Source organism: Fomitiporia mediterranea (assembly GCF_000271605.1).
Source record: "Fomitiporia mediterranea MF3/22 unplaced genomic scaffold FOMMEscaffold_16, whole genome shotgun sequence".
In the NCBI taxonomy this organism is placed as follows: domain Eukaryota; kingdom Fungi; phylum Basidiomycota; class Agaricomycetes; order Hymenochaetales; family Hymenochaetaceae; genus Fomitiporia; species Fomitiporia mediterranea.
This window is the reverse complement of record NW_006760401.1, coordinates 875879-895518: the sequence shown is the minus strand read 5'-3', so window position 1 is coordinate 895518 and position 19640 is coordinate 875879. Positions and strand designations below refer to the sequence as shown.

General features: G+C 47.3%; 8 protein-coding genes across 8 annotated transcripts in view; 4 read left to right on the top strand and 4 right to left on the bottom strand.

Annotated features, from left to right (window-relative positions):
* Positions 1-153: 153 nt before the first annotated feature.
* FOMMEDRAFT_96587 (NAD-binding protein) lies at positions 154-1621 on the bottom strand (the record flags this gene model as incomplete). Its single annotated transcript, XM_007271204.1, has 6 exons — positions 154-595; positions 667-689; positions 759-789; positions 874-971; positions 1145-1319; positions 1452-1621. The coding sequence occupies 6 exons, from the start codon at positions 1619-1621 to the stop codon at positions 154-156; spliced, it is 939 nt and encodes a 312-aa protein (XP_007271266.1).
* A 237-nt stretch (positions 1622-1858) lies between these two features.
* Positions 1859-4929, bottom strand: FOMMEDRAFT_171056 (uncharacterized protein). The gene is made up of 4 exons (XM_007271278.1): positions 4279-4929; positions 4159-4211; positions 4036-4099; positions 1859-3983 (listed from the first exon to the last, which is right to left on the bottom strand). The coding sequence occupies exons 1-4, from the start codon at positions 4484-4486 to the stop codon at positions 2215-2217; spliced, it is 2094 nt and encodes a 697-aa protein (XP_007271340.1). The 5' UTR covers positions 4487-4929; the 3' UTR covers positions 1859-2214.
* A 164-nt stretch (positions 4930-5093) lies between these two features.
* Positions 5094-5709, top strand: FOMMEDRAFT_23673 (uncharacterized protein). The gene has a single exon (XM_007271155.1). It carries the CDS (start codon positions 5330-5332, stop codon positions 5552-5554), a length of 225 nt encoding a protein of 74 aa, XP_007271217.1. The 5' UTR covers positions 5094-5329; the 3' UTR covers positions 5555-5709.
* Positions 5710-6179: 470 nt separating this feature from the next.
* FOMMEDRAFT_96871 (beta-hexosaminidase) lies at positions 6180-8132 on the top strand (the record flags this gene model as incomplete). Its single annotated transcript, XM_007271227.1, has 5 exons — positions 6180-6722; positions 6794-6831; positions 6895-7475; positions 7542-7716; positions 7769-8132. 5 exons carry the CDS (start codon positions 6180-6182, stop codon positions 8130-8132), a joined length of 1701 nt encoding a protein of 566 aa, XP_007271289.1.
* Positions 8133-8826: 694 nt separating this feature from the next.
* FOMMEDRAFT_114187 (uncharacterized protein) lies at positions 8827-9934 on the bottom strand. The gene is made up of 3 exons (XM_007271277.1): positions 9744-9934; positions 9537-9680; positions 8827-9488 (listed from the first exon to the last, which is right to left on the bottom strand). Exons 1-3 carry the CDS (start codon positions 9762-9764, stop codon positions 8973-8975), a joined length of 681 nt encoding a protein of 226 aa, XP_007271339.1. The 5' UTR covers positions 9765-9934; the 3' UTR covers positions 8827-8972.
* A 2514-nt stretch (positions 9935-12448) lies between these two features.
* FOMMEDRAFT_23667 (uncharacterized protein) lies at positions 12449-16314 on the bottom strand. Its single transcript, XM_007271154.1, has 6 exons — positions 16088-16314; positions 15427-15999; positions 14388-14790; positions 14145-14341; positions 13961-14095; positions 12449-13899 (listed from the first exon to the last, which is right to left on the bottom strand). Exon 6 carries the CDS (start codon positions 13202-13204, stop codon positions 12590-12592), a length of 615 nt encoding a protein of 204 aa, XP_007271216.1. The 5' UTR covers positions 13205-13899; positions 13961-14095; positions 14145-14341; positions 14388-14790; positions 15427-15999; positions 16088-16314; the 3' UTR covers positions 12449-12589.
* A 150-nt stretch (positions 16315-16464) lies between these two features.
* FOMMEDRAFT_31875 (uncharacterized protein) lies at positions 16465-17148 on the top strand (the record flags this gene model as incomplete). The annotated part of the gene is made up of 4 exons (XM_007271180.1): positions 16465-16504; positions 16560-16716; positions 16771-16898; positions 17027-17148. The coding sequence occupies 4 exons, from the start codon at positions 16465-16467 to the stop codon at positions 17146-17148; spliced, it is 447 nt and encodes a 148-aa protein (XP_007271242.1).
* Positions 17149-17873: 725 nt separating this feature from the next.
* The window catches only part of FOMMEDRAFT_96759 (WD40 repeat-like protein), a gene marked incomplete at both ends in the record, with an annotated part of 4588 nt that continues 2821 nt past the window's right edge, over positions 17874-19640 (top strand). Inside the window, one exon of the mRNA XM_007271217.1 lies at positions 17874-19331. Coding sequence (XP_007271279.1) covers positions 17874-19331 — 1458 coding nt within the window. The remainder of the gene's footprint in view (positions 19332-19640) is intronic.

The following is a 19640-nucleotide window of genomic DNA, read 5'->3' as shown; positions in this document are numbered from 1 at the left end:
CCAAGAAAAAAGGATTTTCCTTACTTCTTTACTTATTATACTGTACACAGCACCTTTCACATTTACTACCACTATCGTACTCTCAACACCAAGAAAGCTTCTCCACACTCCAACCAGCACAGAGAGGAATCATCTACCTCCCTCTATTCCACCCTACAAATTCGCCAAATTCTCGCGCATATACTCCTCAAACATCGGCTTATACTGCGGGTGCCACCTACTCAACGCAGGCCGTCCCTCCACAACGTCGCCCGCACTCCAAAGCACCCTCAACGAATCCACCGCAGGCCTCGTCTCGTTATCCGGACAAATGATATAAAACTCCCCAGCCCGCACTTTATCCAACATATACAACACCGTCTCTTGTGCAGTCCACGCACCACTAGGCTTCTCCTTTGTTCCTCCGGAAGTCATACCCGTGAACGTCCACCCGGGTACGAACAAATGCGCAGTGAGTTTAACGTCTGCTGTCTCGCGGAGCTCGTACGCGAGTTGCTCAGTCAAAGCTTTGACTGCAGCTTTCGATGCGTTGTACGCTGAGTTACCCGGAGGGTTCGTTATACCCTGCTTCGACCCCGTGTTGACGATAACCGCGCTATGTAATTAAAGCAACCGTGAGTCCTTCCTCCGTGTTTTCCGATGCTTCTAATAATAGAAAAAGCGCACGGATTTTCCTGATGCATCATCACCTATAAATGAATATATGCATATGATTAATAATTAATTAATTGAGTGTCCTTGACGTTTAGGGTACTCACCGGCACAAACACCTGCTGCACGTTCACAATCCTATCAGGAAAAGAATTATACATATTAACATCATTCCATAAAAAACCTCGTTTATGATGAAGAGGAAAAGGAATTCACACTTACCCAAAGAGATTGACGTCGAAGATCTTCTTCCAATTATCAAGTCCGCTCCAGGACGTACCTCGGGGCCCAATGCCAGCATTGTTCAGCAGCACAGCAACCTAGACCCACAAGAGTTTTTGTGTGTCAGACTCGATACGCTCGTTCACTCACATCCGTCCCTCCCCCAAAACCAAAAAGAAAAAGAAAGGGAGAGAGACGGATAGCGAGCGAACTACTCTTTTCTCTTGTCTGTTGTCTAAGTAGGCAGGGCCAACGGAAGGCCCGTGCTCACCTCTCCCCAAGCATCGAGGACTTTGTCCTTCAACCGGACAACTTCCTCGTATCGGGATACATCGGTCGGCACGACGAGTACGTGGTTCGATTCGCCTGCGACTTTAGCTACCTCCTCACCAACTTCTTTGAGCTGTGCTTCGTTCACATCTGCAAGTGCGACGCGTAGACCTTGCCTATATGCGATCAAACGCGCAGAGATAGATTACAAAATATACATAAAGTTATTTGAAAATAAAGAGAAAGTAAATAAATAAATAATCAATACCCAAATCCAAACACGCACAACACGACTCAAAAACACTCACTTAGCAAGCTCAACAGCAGCAGCCCTTCCAATCCCACTCGCAGCACCCGTAATCACCGCAACCCTCCCCGCATGAAAAACAGGATGCAACTCCTTATCAATCGGACTCAACGCTTCTTGCTTATAAGGCGTCACAGGTGCGCGTAAAGGCGAGGGTCCACGACCGTCCATAAAAACCATTGTCGAGTTGATGATAAAGATACAAGTGGGGGGAAAGAGAAGAGAGAAGTGATGGTAGATGGGGATCAAGATGGATGGCTTGCTGGCTGGCTGGTAATAGGTATCTGCGGTTACGACGTGTTGCTGACATGACGTACTTCTCTCATTGCACGTGGCATCATACAGGGAAAAACATACCATAACCATCATCAAAATTACAGCGGCTTCGGCTTTAACGGTCATTGCATTGCAGATTGGAGAGAGAGATAATATTGAGGTATCATCAGATGTATGTACACTCGGCAATGCCCTACACATATAACAAGCCAAAACGGCCTGCTTCGTAGATAGATATTGGGGAAGGGAGAACATATGGTGGTCGTCCGTCACAGAAGTGGAGAGCAGCAATAAGAACAAAAAGAAAAGGATAAAAGAAATAGTAAAAGGGAAATATTAATAGAGATTCAGCCAGGAGCTTTCCTTTCGTATAACTCCAGTCCCAACAGTATACTTCGCCGGTTCCACCCTGTGATCACCTTGTTGTTGAAAATCAAAACATCCAATATTTTTTCACATAAATCCCAGGCGCTCCTTCATCCAGAAGATTACGCAGCATCAACCGTGCCTGCACCTTCGTTCAAATTACCATCTTTATTCCCCTCCATATTCTCGCCCGAGCCAGACTCACCCGGCATCTTAATCCCCATCTTGCTGCGTACAGTCTCGAACGTTTTCAACATCTTACGCCTCGCCCCAAGTGCAGCGACACCCTTCGCCTCGAGATCCGCTTCGTTCATCACAACCATATCACGCCAGACCATACCCTCAAAGTTCGGCGTGTACTTGTGTAAACGCAAGCTTCTCAACCACGCTGGCACGTCATTCAGAAGGCTAGGATCAAAGTCGTCCTCCTTGTCCTTGTTTCCATCTCCGCGACCGTTGTTGCTACGGTTGCCGCTGCCAGTACTCGCCATGCGCGACGAACCGCGAGAGCTGTTCCCGCGATTGTTCATATTATTGAGCAACGCGGCTTGGGCTCCGAATCCGCCAAATCCGGGCTGCATAAGACCACCGGCCATTTGCGCTTGAAGGAGTGCCTGCATCTGAACATCCGGCATACCCATGTTCATGCCCATCATATTCATGTTCAGCTGCTGCATCTGAAGCGGACTAAGCTGCCCCATTTGTGCCGCAGCCATCAGTTGTTGCATAGTAGCCATGTTACCGAGTCCACCCATATTTTGAAGACTTGGTGAAGGCATGCCAATACCGAAGGCGTTCATGCCCACCGCACCAAAACCACCATCATCACTTCCACCAAAGCGACCAGATGAAACGTTTGAGAGTGCAGGGCTGCGTAGTTGCGAGTTACCCGGATAGCCCGACTTGTTGAGGCCCGACTGGGAACGACTGTTACGTTGAGATCCCGAACTGATGACATTCCCGTCATCACCATAGACAACATTGTTCGGATTGTTCCCCGTTGGGCCGTTCGACATAGCGTTCGCGCCATTTTCGTTAGTGGTGCTTTTCGAGGTGCGGCGGAACTTCTTCGCATCATCGAGACTGAAACGCCCCCCAGAGTTGCCAACTTGCCAAGAAGCCAGTTTAGCTGCCGCAGCGTCAAGATTTTGATTACCGCCCTGGTTCTGAACGTCAAACATTAGATCGCGAGGAGTGTTAACCATGCTAGCCCAGTTTCCGCCGACCATAGGGCTCAATTGGGCCTCGAGACCTTCGTTCTCATTCGCGACGTTGTTTAGACGAGGTGAACGCAAGAGGCCGCTAAAGTCGGTGCTCTTCGGACGCGCACTGCCTGGTGCACCAGATGGGGCAGGGATAGTAATCTCCTGAGCACCATCACTGTCTGCAATGCGTTCAGCAACTTGACCAAGAGAGCTTGCACCAGAACCACCCCAAACATTGCTTCCGCCAGCACCGGCCAGAGCAGGGGCGGAGATACGATGTGCGGCATTAGCCTTAAGTTTCGCACGCTGCTGAGCTAAAGTTGCAGCCGCATCGTTGTTACCACCGGTATTCGCAGCAGAGTCGGGAGAAAGGAAGGAATTCGAGCTAGGCTCAACCGCAAGTGACTGACGGTTACCCGTTAAATTACCGCTAAAATTACGCGCGGACGGGGAAGAGGGCATGTTAGATTTAAGCCCAGGAGATTTTAGGCCCATTTGTGCGAGCTTGGCTTCCATCTGGCTTTGCATCGAACCACCCGCATTAGGACTGAGAAGTGCAGTCATCGGATCTGCTCTAGCCATCTGCTGCAGGACTGTGATGAAGAAACGAATCTGCACTTGAGTCGAATGCTGCAGAAGACTATACAAAGCAGCTGTGCGCTCGGCCTCCGAGAGAACGCGGAACCCTATTCCAAGATATAAATAACCATTATTCTCAGAACATGAAGGCACACTTACATTGCTCGATCGCACTCAGTTCCTCTTTGAAATTGACATCCAGAGATGCAGCAGCCATTTCCTCCTATGAAACGATTGCACCGTGAGAGCCGAGCCCGATCAAAAAATAGCAACGCAACTTACCAACGTCGCTTCATAATTTTGCAAATTTTCAAACCATTGGTCGATAGCCTCAGCTATACAACAGAAATTCAGTAAGAAATCGTCACTCAGGATCGATAAGAAATGAGAACAGCTACTAACCTTCCGGAGTCTGGAACATGCCTTGATTACCAAGAAGCTCGCTGGTTGGACGACCTGACCCAGGGCGAGGCGACGCAGGCGGGTTCACAAGGTTGATGGGCGCCGGACGATTAGAAGACGGACCCATAGACGCACGCGCATTTGCCTTTGCGTTTCCATTAGGCGCGGGCGAAGGGCTTGGACTGGTAGATGGAGGTCGTAGAGACATTATTCGTTACTCAGGTGACGACGGATAAAAAGATGCAAGTGAAAGTAGTAGGGTTCAAAGGGGGGAGAAAGAAAGGCAGGGAGCGATCTGGCGCGGCGAAGAAATGACTAGGGTGTGTATGTGTTCACCGGCGTCGAGTCGGCGTGGCTAGAAGGATATGAGTGGCCTGCCGATGTGGACGACACGCTGGGCGTCTTGTTAAGGCTACCTAGACAAGACCAGCGGGCCTGCCGGTCTAGCAAGAGAGGAAGCGAATGTGCTGGCTGGCGAACAGCTGCAGTGCCGACGAAGCTCGACGCAGAGGAAAGACCGCAACGACGAGGAGAGAGGACGAGGGTCGAAGGAAAGGCGGACACGGCCAGCTGAGCTGGTGGCAGCCTCATTTCGGCACAGGCCTGACCTGACTGCCTATTCGGGCGTCCACACCGCCAGCTTTGATGCATCACAAATCAACCAACTCATCTCCATCTTTTCTCCAACACATGGTTGGCCCTGCTATCACTCTTTGTCACTTAGACGAGCTTTCCTTGGGCTTTCTTTCATGCGTTATGTCCTTCTTTCGACCTTTCTTATTGTTCATCTCTCCTCCGAGTCACTCTTCAATCTCGAATCAATCATCCATCTGCCAGTGGTTCCTGCCTTCTATCCAATGATCTCGCAGATTTTATGAGCGATCATTCATCCCATCCATCATCTCTCCAAGATCAAACCTTCTGGGCTGCCCCTTGGATGTGACGCTTCGCTTAAAATACATCTGTGTATCCGGTGTCTTTATCCGACTGTGCTCCTTTGTCCCTTGACTACGCTCGGTTATCGTCACCAGGGACTGCGTTTAAAAACTCTATGCCTGTCTATCGCAGATCAGAAGTGCTGAACGGCAGCTCGCCTTTGCAGAAATGGGCCGTACTCGCGATGCAGGCCTACACCACTCAGCTAAAAATAGATTCTTATCTCGGTATATCTGACCGTTCACGATTGGAACAATCAACAAGGGCGAACAGCTGTACTCAGTTTTCTTGTTATCCCTTCTTAACTTCTCGAAGATCCAAAGCCATCTCGACCGTCTAACAGTGCTGGCTATTAACCGTTTCTCCAAGCAAGTACCATAATTCACGTCAACGTTAATTGTTTACATTATCAAGCCTCCAAGATGCCTCTAAAATGACTGATACTTGATGTGATGACGTTCCATATGCACCCTTTCATCCTTACTTACTGTCTAATACACGCATCCTGCTTACATGACAAAAAAGTCAGATCTATTTACTACTTGCGTACCTAAGAGAATCTTCGTCAAAACGAACCGGCTCGGCTACCTGCAACCGCCTTTCTTCAAAAACTCTTTTGTCCTCATCATATTCCGAGCTCCGTCAGCACCACTGTCATCCAGCTAGCACATTCGCTTCCTCTCTTACCACACTGGACACTAGTATGCCACGTGGACTCAACGCTGGTGTTAGTTAACGTTTATACCGGCCGTGTTTTACGGTGCGGGTGCACGCGACATCACTCTTGCCAGCTTCTATTCCTCCTTCTCATCCCGCCGTTTAAACTCCAGCCAGCAATGTATTTCAATGCTCCCCCTCTCAGCTTTTTCTTTCTCTTCCTCCTCCTGCTCTCCTACGGTCCACATCAGCGAGAACGAGGGGAAAAGCTGGAATTGCAATATAAATATTGAAAAGCATCTGACACAATGCTAAAGAGACTCACGTGCCTCTCATTATTCGCGACTCTGCTTCCATTAATATCCCTTCCGTTACAATCTACTGCTCTCTGGCCCCTCCCGCGAAACTTCTCCTCAGGCGATTCTTCTCTCATCCTCACAAACGACTTTTCCATCGAGGTCTCCTTTGAGACTCCATCCGACCTCAAAGATGCCATCTCACGCACAATATCCTACCTACACAACGACAAGCTCCAGCCTCTCACCGTCGACCGCGGAGCCTCTCTCGTCGGAAATATCTCATCATCACCACATCTCTCATCCCTCCTACTCTCTCTTTCAGAAGGCAGCAACGTAAGCGCGATTAGCGAAGAGGCCGTAAAACTACCCAAAGAACGCGATGAATCATATATCTTGAGTATACCCTCCGAAGGAGGACAGGCAACCTTGACAGCGAACACGACGCTCGGGTTGTTCAGAGGATTGACTACGTTCAGTCAACTCTGGTATACTGTGGACAATACAACGTTTGCAATTGGTGCGCCTTGGGAGATTTATGATAGCCCGGCTTTCGTGAGTAGCTTTTCTATGTATGCTTCCTTTTCCTTTGCATAACTGAACAGTGTTTGTGTTTGTTTGTGTAGCCCTACAGAGGGTTCATGCTTGATACCGCTCGTAACTAGTAAATAACTTTCTAAATTTGGAATATCAGCATATATTCTGAATTTTTTTTCTTTTTGCCTAGCTTTCCGGTAGACGATATTAACCGCCTACTCGACACAATGAGCTGGGTGAAACTGAACCAGTTCCACTGGCACATCGTCGATTCGCAATCCTTCCCGCTCAAACTCCCCAACTTCCCAGAGATCGCCAATGCAGGCGCCTACTCGAACGATTCAATCTACACCGCTGAAGACGTATTGAAAGTCGTTACGTTCGCTGCTTCACGCGGTATTGACGTCCTCGTCGAGATCGATACTCCCGGCCACACATCCGCAATTGCATACTCCCACCCGGAACATGTAGCATGTGCGGGTAAGTCACCCTGGTTGACGTACGCTAACGAGCCGCCTGCGGGTCAACTGCGTATCGCTTCAGACGATACAGTGAACTTCACCGCGAGATTACTTTCGGACGTCGCGAAGTTATTCCCTTCGAGGTTGTTCAGCACGGGTGGGGATGAGATTAACGCGCAGTGTTACGAGGATGACGAAAAGACGCAGAAGAGCTTAAGTGGGAAGACAATCGAGCAAGCATTGGATGGGTTTACGAACGTGACACATGGAGCGATTAGAGAGCTTGGGAAGACGCCTGTTGTCTGGGAAGGTAAGCTTCATTCCCTTTCATCAGGTTGGATTACTTTCTCTGATATTCTTCTCGGTTTGTTCACAGAGATGATATTGCAACATAACGTGTCACTCGGAAACGACACCGTCGTCATGGTCTGGATCTCATCAGACAACGTCAAAGCCGTAGCAGAGAAAGGCTTCCAAATCGTACACGCTGCATCAGACTATTTCTACCTAGACTGCGGTGCAGGTGAATGGCTCGGTGCGGACCCGTCAGGGTACGTTCATGACATTATCTCTTTCTCCCTCTCATTCCTCTTCTCCCTATAGGAATTCGTGGTGCGACCCTTTCAAAACCTGGCAAAAAACCTACACTTTCGACCCATATGCCAACCTCACCTCCTCCCAACACTCTCTCATCCTCGGCGGGGAGTCGCTCCTCTGGACCGAACAATCCGGTCCAGAGAACATGGATACGATCATCTGGCCACGCGCAGCATCAGCTGCAGAGGTTTTCTGGACTGGGGATACCCTTCCAGGTGGGGTTAATAGAATGAGCTTGGAAGGTGTGCAGAGCGCGTTACCTCGACTACATGATTGGAGTTTCAGGGCGAGAGCTAGGGGCGTGAGGACAATTAGTCTGCAGCCGCTTTGGTGTGTGCTTAGGCCGGGCGTGTGTGATTTGACAGCATAAGTTAAGTTAAGGAGTAGGCTCAACTCGGTTGTCCGAGTGAGGAAGGGGGGGGGAGGAAGGTTGATGATGTTGTGGAACGGGAACTTGAACATTCACTCATCCCGAGGTAACAATATCTCTATATCAAACTCAGTTTCCTTAAAGTCCTCGTTTGTCAGTGCCTCCAAAAAGCTGGCCAATCATAATTCTTCTACCTTGACAGTAATCTTAGGCAGTACACTCCTGCCTCCCCCCAAGCAATCCTCCTTCTATCCTCCATTTAGGCAGAAGATCATAAGCAAAACACGAGCATTAATGTCAGCTATCTACCTGTCCAACTCCAAGTTCTGCAAATATGGTGCTGACAAGGAGTTCAAGACCGGTACGGGGTCCGCTTCGTCCACCCAGGTAATAACCGGCGTCTTCAAGTGTGGCAAAGTATAGTCCTCAGTACCAACTCCTGCATAGCCTAGTCTGAACATGAGATGATGTAGATTCTGGAATACTTTAGAATGTCCATTGCCTCCTCGTTCGTCAACCAGATTACCAGTACAGATCTCACCTACAGTAAAACTTCATCTGGAAGCTTCGACAACAGCTCTCCGATCCTCTGACTTGAGACATCCAACGTCATTTGTGTACCATTTACTGATTGGATGTCATTTTCCTTGGTGTATAATTTCTTCTTGTTCCCTATGTGATCCGAAATAGGTTTCAACAATAACATTCAGTGTCTTGGGTACTGTGCAATGAATACAATTAATTTGTAGCTACTATAACTTTGTCTACCACTTTCTTCAAACCACACAAGCAAAAGACAATTTGTATCTTGGAAAAAACTACTCAACTAAGTGTCTATTATCAAGGACCTTGCACATCAAAAGTAGAGACATATTTCTGGATATTCTCTTCTGCTGTACCACTCCAGCCCATGCCCTCCATCTGACAGGCTTTCCACGATGGCAACTCGCGCGTTGCCGCGAGAATGTCAGCAATAACGTTGTCGTTTAATGCTAGTGTGCGTCCGCCAGACGACCCACCACCAGTTGTCGTCGTTCCAGGCTGAAACAGCACCCGTGGTTGGCCAAACGCATTGCTTTCACCGTTGTGGGGAGGACTGTCACGATTGAAATAATTGTTGGACGTGTTGTCCATCAATACATCGTCCGATAGGATCCAGTCTTGCCAAGGAATGCCATCACCAATGTCTGGTTGAATGGGCCTAAAGGGATGGAACCCACGGACGCGCATCTCGTGGACGATGAATAGGGAAGGAAAGGGTGCATAGCGATCTCCCACATCGAGGGCAATGGCTTTACCGTGGTATTGTCGTAGAAACGCATCCTCAGAGTAGTTGACGAACACAAACTTCCGAATCTGTCTCTGGTGAATATTCGGTTCAGAGCAATGACGGAATAAACTCACATCGGGATAGAAGCGAATAAAGAAGCGATATGCATCAAAAGCCCTATGATGATGTATACACATATACAAGCCATTACGCGGCTCATGTTCTGGGTGTGCTTTGGCCTGTCGGGGAATCCACCCGTAGGTCTGGAGTTCGGACCACTATGCCTCACGTTAGCTTCACAGGAGAGGGAGAGGCGCGATCAGAAGTAAACTTCTACTTACAAGCTCCGGATCTGACCTCATTATAATATGGCAATGTTCAAGTAAATAGCTTTCTGGTATTCCACAGATGATGCAGCGATTCCGACCAAGAAACTTGTCCCTTCGGTTTATTCCTGTGTCAAATGCGGAAGTTGTAGACAAAATCGATATACTACGCTCTTCCCAGCCATACCCGGGTGGAGGGGCGCTTTGTGATAGAGGAAGAGGGAATATAAACAGAGGTGGCATGATGGCTGCTACACACAGAGAATTGTTAGTGTCAGGTGGCTCAAATGCGTACTGGATTACATAATGAATCTATTGTTTTCTTTTCATAAATTTAAAAAGTAACACAGGATGCAGACATAACACCCTTATCATCTGACAAACACTCAACATGCCTCTCATAAATATATAACCAGTTCAAATTATTGTCTAATGATTTGAATGTTGTGAACATGCTCGATAGATTAGCCAAATATATCCAAGACGGAGACAGTATAGATCAGTCAAGTTGATGATTCAAACAGTACTACAGTACATTGGTTGCTGTACGTTTACAAACGAGTGGGTTACAGTGGGTAAAGCTAGAAATCATCAACTTGCATAGATAGATGAACAGTATTACGGCATCACTGAGGCGGCTCAAAGCATTCCCGCCATCGTTTGCCTAGGACAGTATTGTAAAGTCCAATCTGGTTGAGAATGGGCAACTGAAGGCTGCAGTATCCATCCGTCTTCATCCAATGTCCAGTCAAAGACGGGATCTGTATTGAGTGAGAAAGCAAGAGACAGGACGTTAGTCATCGACTGCTGAGTGAGAGAGAAGCTGTCTTACCTTCTACATTCCATATTCTGATCGTACGCGTGTTATCCGGTGAGCTAGAGACGACGCGTCTTCCATCTGGCGAGAACACAACGGATGTAACCCTATCTGCATGCCCTTCAAAAGGCACGAAAATGGCCTGTCTACTCTTAACATCCCAGACTCGGATTGTCTCGTCATACGAACCCGAGACGACGCTTGCCCCTTCGGGAGAGAAGGCAACTGACCGAACACAGCTCGTATGTCCCTCGAAAGATCCAGCCGCGACCTGTCCGCTCTCAATGTTCCAGATCAAAATGGTCTTGTCACAAGAACCAGACACCACACGTGTACAGTCGGGCGAGAATGACACCGGCCAAACCCCACTCAGGGGCCCAGAGATGACTTCCCCACTTTCACTATCCCAGATTATGATTTTTTGCTCGCCACCAGAGGCAACGGGTCTCCCGTCAGGTGAGAAAGCAACGGACACAACTCGACTTTCATGCCCTCTGAAAGGACCTGAAATAGTCTGTCCGCTTTCGACATCCCAGATGACGTATGTCCATCGAAAGGTACTAGACGTCCACTTTCGGCGTCCCACACGCGGATCGTGTGATTTTCGGAGCCAGACGCGACATATCTTCCATCTGGCGAGAAGGCAACGGATAAAACATAGCCTGAGTGCCCTTTGAAGGGTCCAGAGACAGCGTTCCCACTTACAGCGTCCCAGATTCGAATCGTTGTATCATCAGAGCCAGAAGCAACAAGTCTCCCATTAGGCGAGAAACAAACAGAAGCGACTTCATTTGCAGGCCCTTCAAAATGCCCAGAATCGGTATGCACACACTCAGCGTCCCATGTTTGAATAATGCAGTCAGAGGAGCCTGACACAACGCGAAACAACCTGACCAGTTTCAACGTCCCATATTCGAACGGTATTGTCAGACGATGCGTTTCCCGTCGGGCGAGAAAGCGACAGAATGAACTTCACCATCGTGTCCTTTGAAAGGTGCCGATACACATTGTCCACTCTCAGCATCCCATATTCGAATCGTTCCGTCTTCCGAGCCTGAGGCAATACGTGTACCGTCACTGGAGACAGCGACTGACAGGACTCGTCCTACATGACCTTCGAGGGGTCCACAAATGGTTAGTCCACTCTCAATGTCCCAGATTCGAACAGTTGCGCCATCAGAACTAGAGACGATGTGTTTTCCGTTGGGAAAGAAAGCGACAGAGTTTACAGCGTCCGTATGCTCTTCGAAACGCTTGACAGCTTGTCCGCTCTCAATGTCCCAGACCATGATAGTCTTGTCAGTCGATCCAGAGGCGACATGCATCCCATCCAGCGAAAAGGCAACAGACGATACTGAGTCGGTATGTCCCTCAAGAGGCCCTGAAACGACCCGCCCATTCTCGATGTCCCAGATTCGAATTGTATTATCCTTGGATTCGGAACCAGCGCGTGCACCGCCGGGCGAGAAAGCGACAGAACATACGTTGTGTTCATGTCCTTCAAATGGCCCGGAAATGACTCGGCCGTTTTCAGCGTCTCATATAAGGATCGTATTATTGTCGGAGGCGGAGGTGACACGGATACCATCAGGTGAGAATGCAACGGAATTAACCCAGTCGGTATGACCAGTGTACACTTACAAGAGCGGGACCGCTGCTTCTCGCTTATTTAATCTATTCGAACATTAGATGTATCAGGCTTCAAGTAATGCCCTATAAGCTTTGACTCCATCAATGCAAACGGGAGGGAAGAGACATATATGAGGTGTCGATTGTAAAATGCTGGGCAAACACACAGTAATCGTTCTACGAGCGTCCCTGAGAAACGTTAGTATGTCTGCGTTATGCGACTGGTCGAAGAACAGGATGAGTTTCAATTCAATCAGTACAACCGCATACGTACCGAGACCCAGTCCATCGGATGAAGGAGTGCTGGGCTAGCAATATTAGCCTTTGCCAGAAGGCTCATCACCTCGAGCTAGTACGTAAGCGTATACTAAGGAAGTCCGACAACCTGTCCAACAACGCATGTGAGAATTGCGCGTCATGTAAGTGTTAGCACCAGAAGAGACAGGCATAGTCCAAATGCGGTGGAATGTTCGCCTCTATGCGATCCCGAAGATCGGGGATCTGATCGTTGGAGATGTACGACGACTTTACAAATGTTGAACCGAAGCATGTCCCTCATGATGTCGAAACATCGCGAAGCAATGAACGCTCTTTGTGCTTCGAGGCCAACAAACCATGGGTTGTTTTCGCGCTCTGGTGACAACAGGTAATCACGGAAAGATGCGTGGTAGAAATGAATAGGCTCGCCAGGAGTGAAGACAAGTATAGATTGTAAACGAGATACGATAAGCCTCGATGGCTCGTCGCTCGAAAACCCAAGCAGCTCGTCGATCGTATTGTCGAAAAACTGAGTTTTACTGAGAATGACGAGACCAAGCACTTGCGAAAAGCGAGTCTTAGATGAATCATCGTCGAATGAAATTCCCAAACTTGCAAGCACCGAGTCATAAAGTTGTCTAAGGCCAGAGAGATGCTGCGATTGAATAACTAGATGTTTTAGCTTCGGAGCCGGGTTGTCGCAGTCCACCAGTTTCACTGCTATCGATGCCCAGATGAACAAACCCCCTGCCGCTGAAGCAAGGCGATCCATTTTCAACTGCCAGTCAGCCAGAATTGACAACTTCCTAATCACGAATACGTTACGCATCACACACTTAAGATAGCGAAGCACGTCCTCCCTACAGCTATCCAAGCTGTGTTCCAGTTCGACACAACGGACACGGTCGGGTCAAGAGGACAGTGCTCGATCAATGTCCGGGTCCCTCCTGCTCGTAATCAGGAACCGGAAATGCCTCGGGAGCTCTCCATTAAGTTCCGCCTTATTTTCTCCGTGCCGCATTCGTCCAATGCATCGAGAACAATGACAATAGGTCCTCGCATAGCATCTTGAGACGAATTAAGAGGGACATGGAGCAGGTTCTCAAACTGAATAGCCGACATGGCCTGGCCAATATCACTATCCTGTTTAATGGCTGCAATCACGTTGGCTTCCACAGACGAGTCGAATGAGGCGAGCTTATAAGCGAGTGTTCGGATGACACAGCTAGGATCGCTCTTCCCGCGTTCAAAAAACAGATGCGCTCCAAGACGAGATATCCCACGGAAATATTCCGCAATAGTTGTGCTGACCAGATCCTGCCGCTCCATGCAGCCAAAACACATTCTGGTCCGAGCCTGATACGGCCCACTCTATCACCTGGTTCATGATTTCCGTCCGCGTTCCAGGAAGGCATTGGGGCCGATTAAACGTGTCTATCATGTCTGGATGCAGTCGGTGCTATAAAACTAATTGGATCGCTTCAACTTCATTCATCATATGCAGAGATGCGGCACTCATATAACGTACCAATTTCTGAAGACATCCTCTTTGAAACAAATGCTGTACAAATGACAGCACCCGACTCAATTGATTCTTTGAGTGCACGAAGGGACTGCATGAACTCGTCGGCTTTTCCATCCACGTCAATCTTAAACATTCGTCCTAGAACAATAAGGTGTCTATGTACGGCATGATGTAACGCTATACGCACCTATGAACGTATGACTTGCGTATTCCTTTATAAAGACAGCATTCATTCGTCTGTTTCAAAAGCTGGATAATTGTTGTCCCAAGGTACTGCGTCTTGTCGCGGAGAAAACCTGCATCTTGAACGAAGCTAAAGGCATCCTCCATGACATGCACAAGATCAATGACCTTCTTATCAACCTCGAATTGGCGACTGATGCTCTGAAAACAATGATCAGAAATGCCAGATAATGGACATCTGGCATACCTTATATAGCGTTGATACAACTTTCCATGTACAGTTGACGTACGGGTGAACCTAATACCTCTCATCAATCACGGACGCGAACCACAGAAGACAAGTCCTATATGGGATAGTTGGTCGATAATACCGACAAAGACGTCCAATTTCAAAATGAGCTTTCCAATAGACTGATATAGATCAGAGTACCCGGAAAGCTGGGTACCAAAGGCTTCCACGGCTGCAATGTTAGTCGAATCTGCGGCCGCTGCTAGAGCTGTAATTCCACTCCGTTGGACTGCTTGCTCTGCAGCATTGACGTTATGGCTAGTGCTCATAAGCGCGTCTACGGCCTCCAAATGTAAGTGAAGAGTCGCAGCAGCTTCTGTTGATGCCGATCTACGAGGCTTATTAAGATGCAGTTCTACTTCTATCGTAAGGTTGGGAAAACATAAACTCAACCAACTTGTCACATCAGTCACAGCACAGCCACATACTCCTTTTGGAAGGACCCTACGGCAAAAATTTCTAGATCAGAAAAAATTGACTTTGTTTTATCAGCTCTAGCAAGTTCAAAACTTATTCAGATACAATTATTAATGTCTAAAGTTAGTTTTTAAACAGTGATATAGTGTCTGTTCAACTTTCTAAGCATTTGGAAAATATTACTTTAAAAAATGCTGACAAATGTATTATTATTAATATTATTACATGACTTTTTGTATTATATAAGCGGCAAAAAACTGGGTCGAAAATTTTCAAGTAGTGCTCAAACTCATAGAAATGCAATTTTAGACCATTTTAACAAAAAAAGTTTTCTTAGGAAATAAAAAAATTTGTACTTAATATTTTTGAAAAATAAAAACATACATTTGTAGCTACAGATGTCCTCTACAATTCTATGTTGCCCAAATATTCATTTGAGGTTATTTAAGGAAGTTATTTCATCCATCATTGTATGGCCCAAAAGAGGCTAGTACTGCCGCGTCACAGTTGGTTGAGTTTATATTTTCCCAACCTTATCTGATTAGTGAATGGCAGCGTCGATGTCCATCAATTCCCATACCTTTGCCACCAGCGCAACCCTCCAACAAGGCACTAAGCTCAGCTTCAGCTTTCCTATGCATACGTCACTCAAGTGCGATCTCCGCATGATTCTGATATTGACATTTCCACTCTTGTCTGCAGATGGTCTATGGTCAAATAGTTAATCCGCATCCTGTGTTAAGGTAACCGGTTCGCTCACAACTCGAATGAAAGACGTTCATCCCACTTGAATGATAAGCTCTTCTTCTCGTTCGTCGTTTGTCTACTCTCACTACTGAGCTTGACGTAGACATAAAGACTCGGAAAATTTCCGCGGACATTTGGTCTGCATTTCACTTCGGAGGCGCAGACAACTGTAATGTGTCTCAGGTCAGTGTAATGTAGAAATAGTGCGTAAACAGTGGAGGAGAGCATACCTGAAGGAAAGATGGGTGGCTGTAGATCTAGAAGTCATGGAAGGAGCTGCCGAGGTTGGTCCATGATTGTCTTCAACTTATAGTTGCATAAAATGGGATTGAGGCATTGCAGCTCACTACACCTGATGCCCGATTCTTTTATGCTGGAGCCAGGAAGGAGATGAGCCAAGAGCCATGTGAGTCTCTTCAGCACAGTGCACATGACTGAAAATTCTGACATTACATAACTCAACCATGATGCTTCCCGAATCCCTTGCCGCCTAGTCCCGTACTACCAGAAATACCACTAGGAAAGGTCCAAAAACTGTAGCACAACAATAACAACGCCTCTGAATACAACCCAATAGAACTGCTATTTTCATCCATTCATACAATGTACTTTGTCCTACACTGTTACAATGCCTCGTCCTGCTTCACTACTACAACGCCCCAATCAGCTCTTCTCTTACTGTTCTTCCTCAAAGATGTATGATCATTGAGCGTCAATCTAGTTTCCATTCAATACCCAAAGGAGTCAATCATCAGGCATGTGGAGGACACATGTTCAATACTCTATTTATACCCACCTATCAACAATCGTGACGCTGGCTTAAAAGCAGAGGTCTATCGATAAACTGGATCAAATCGCCATGCAAACCCCCATGACCCCAACCCCTGCAGCTACTAGTCTTTCCTTGACAGGTATGGCATCTATTAGTTTTGCTTTGTTTCTGCTCTGTAATGACACCTTCTACAGTGATTCGTGCCTCCCAAATAAAATGGGTTTCTTCTCTCGTTCACAGCGAACGTCCAAATCTATACGTTCATATCAAATTCAATAACGTTAAGACACGAACACGGGCTGTCAAGCTGGACCTGTGCCCTCAATGGGACGAAACATTTTCATTCGATCAGTAAGCAAAGTATCTACTTCAACGAAGGGACCCTTTCCAATCGTACATCTGCAGACCGCCCGCAGGCGGAGGGACGAAATTTAGCATCCAAGTCATGCATAGTTCATCGTGGAAGGACAAATGCGTGGGAAAGATTGAAGTTGGGCTTGATGACTTATTACAGAGGTGTGCTGATGGCAAAGGTGCGTGAATTGGTCGATATCAACGATCCTATATTCTGATTAGACACCCAGAAACGGAGCTTCATCTCAAAATGTCTCGTAATTCGAAGTTGACAGAAACTACCGCCATCCTTCATTTACGTCTAAAGATTGTCGATACGATGTCAGGGGCTGGTCACAACGTCAATGCTGCAAGACAAGCGGTTCAACAGAGTGGAATCTCGTCTTCGGCAGCTACCACAGATACACCCGTCTCTACAACAACAATTGAGACCTTTGGTACCCATCTTTCTGGATACGCCGGTCTGTATCAGTCCGTTGAAAATCTCGTTTCGAAATTGGACGTCTTTGTCAGTGTTGTCGATAAACTTTCCCAGGTAAGATTTGCAATCCGTGCAGCGTGTTAATGATGAATGAAAAATATTAGGTTCACCCATACATCAACTTTACATGGCAAGTTGCATCAATGCTGTACAAGGTATGCTAAACGGCTGTCACTTGGAATTTCTGACCATTATTCTCAGAGCATCAGTCATCGATTCGAAGTTGACAAGAAAGTCGTTGAACTCGTGCGTGTCATGGAAGATGCCTTCAACTTCGTTCAGGATGCAGAATTCCTTCGCAATAAGACGCAATCTCTCAGGACAACCATTACCCAGCTTCTGAGGCAAACTAATGAATGTTGCCTTTTCATCAAGGAATATGCACGGGATTCATTTATAGGTGCGTCGAGAGTCATAAAATGCATGCAGGAGTCTCATTGCACACCAGGACGAATGATCAAGATAGACGTGGATGGAAAAGTTGATGAGTTCAAGCAGTCCCTGTGCCTGCTCAAGCAATCGATTGAGTCGGGTGTTATTATCCAAACTGCCTTTGTTTCATTAAGAATGTCTTCAGAAATCAATACCATATGTGCGTGCCGCATCTGTACACTTGATGAATGACACTGAAGCGGGCCACTCAGTTTTATCGGACCGACTACGTCCAGATAGGATGGACGCGTTTAGCAGGCCGCAATGCCTTCCTGGGACACGAACAGAAATCGTGCAGCAGATCGTGGAATGGACGTTATCGGACTCGGACCAGAATGTCTTCTGGTTATATGGTGCGGCAGGGTCTGGCAAGAGTACTGTCAGCACGACTATTGCGGAACACTTCCGTGGTATATCCCGACTCGGCGCTCATCTGTTTTTTGAACGTGGGCAGAGCGATCCGAGCAATGTCATCCGAACTCTCGTTTATAAGCTTGCTTCATTCGACTCAACCGTGGAAGATAATGTCATTGCCGCCATTAAGCGAGACAACAATATTGCAGAGGCCACGGCGGCGACCCAGTTTGAGAACCTTCTTCACAGTCCTCTTGTTTCTTCTAGAGACGCGATGCAAGGACCCGTTGTCATTGTCCTTGATGCACTAGATGAATGCGGTACGGAGAAGTCTAGGCAAAGCCTAATGCAAAGTTTCCGAAAAGGACTGCGATTGCTCCCGAAGAATTTCCGATTTCTCATCACGAGCAGAAGAGAATCAGACATTAATCAGGTCTTCTCTTCAGCAGAGAACATTTGTTCTGTCGGACTAGATCACACGTCGGGTACTTGCAAAGATGACGTGCTTCATTATCTTGACTATGAACTGCGAAACGTGTTTGCGGGTAAAGCGCTACGGATTCCTGATGACTGGCGGTATAGGATGGATCGTCTTACCGAAGCGTCAGAGAGCCTTTTTGTGTGGGCATCAACAGCTGTGAAGCTGGTGGATTGCGACAATCCGGCTCGGGCACTACAAGACCTAGTATCACACTCGTCGAGTCTTTCAGGCCTCGATCAACTGTACGAGTCTATTCTCTTAGGCTCTGGCATCAGATTCAACAGCGAAACTTCTAAGGAACGCTTTTCGCAAGTCCTTGGCCTCATACTCCTCAGCAGAATCCCACTTTCTGAAGATACGATTGACGGGCTCCTTGGATACTCAGTCGATGAGCCATCCCGGCTTATTTTATCACGTTTACAATCAGTGCTTGTATATACTCCAGCGGCACCCATTTACTTCTTCCATACTTCTTTCCGCGATTACTTGACATCGTCCTCGAGATGTAATGACGCTTGGTTTATTGATCTCGACATTCAGAAGAAACTGATTACTAAGCGGTGTTTCGACGTCATGAAGCGTATGCTCCGGTTCAACATTTGCAAGATCGAGTCATCGTACATCCGTAACGATCAAATTTTGGACCTCTCGGAACGCATCAAGGAGAAAATTCCTTCATACATGGAGTATGCATGTCTCTTCTGGGGCCAACACTTACACGAGGCACAATTCTCAGACGCGTTGTCGAGCGAGTTGTTAGAGTTCCTTCACAAACGATTTCTGTATTGGCTCGAGGTGATGAGCCTCTTGAAGAAGGCCAATACTGCTAGTCCAGCTCTCCTTCTTGCCATGAATTGGGTCTCGGTGAGTATGTATATGTACTATTGGAACCAGGATTAATTTATCCATCAACTAGTCATACGATGCACACATACTGGCGTTCCTCAGGGACGCACGAAGAATAATCACTGTATATTTTCCATGCATTTCACAATCGACATCCCATATCTACGTGTCATTCCTTCCGCTTGCATCGCTGGAGTCGAAGTTTATAGCGGACAATTACTTAAGGCCTAATCTACCTATTGTGCAGGTAGAGCACATAGGCATGAAGCAACGATCACCATTATTGAAGAAGATATATGTTTGGGGTAACATCCGTGCTCTTGCATT

Bases quoted from the DNA above. Each gene is read 5' to 3' on its own strand.
- FOMMEDRAFT_171056 (XM_007271278.1), bottom strand. From the start codon at position 4,486: ATGTCTCTACGACCTCCATCTACCAGTCCAAGCCCTTCGCCCGCGCCT. The intron at 4,212-4,278 runs GTTAGTAGCTGT...TCTGTTGTATAG, and splicing joins CATGTTCCAGACTCCGGAAG to CTGAGGCTATCGACCAATGG. The intron at 3,984-4,035 runs GTAAGTGTGCCT...ATCTTGGAATAG, and splicing joins ACTGAGTGCGATCGAGCAAT to GGTTCCGCGTTCTCTCGGAG.
- FOMMEDRAFT_23673 (XM_007271155.1), top strand. From the start codon at position 5,330: ATGCCTGTCTATCGCAGATCAGAAGTGCTGAACGGCAGCTCGCCTTTG.
- FOMMEDRAFT_114187 (XM_007271277.1), bottom strand. From the start codon at position 9,764: ATGAGGTCAGATCCGGAGCTT. The intron at 9,681-9,743 runs GTAAGTAGAAGT...CGTGAGGCATAG, and splicing joins TGAGGTCAGATCCGGAGCTT to TGGTCCGAACTCCAGACCTA. The intron at 9,489-9,536 runs GTGAGTTTATTC...CACCAGAGACAG, and splicing joins TTATTCGCTTCTATCCCGAT to ATTCGGAAGTTTGTGTTCGT.
- FOMMEDRAFT_23667 (XM_007271154.1), bottom strand. From the start codon at position 13,204: ATGGATCGCCTTGCTTCAGCGGCAGGGGGTTTGTTCATCTGGGCATCG.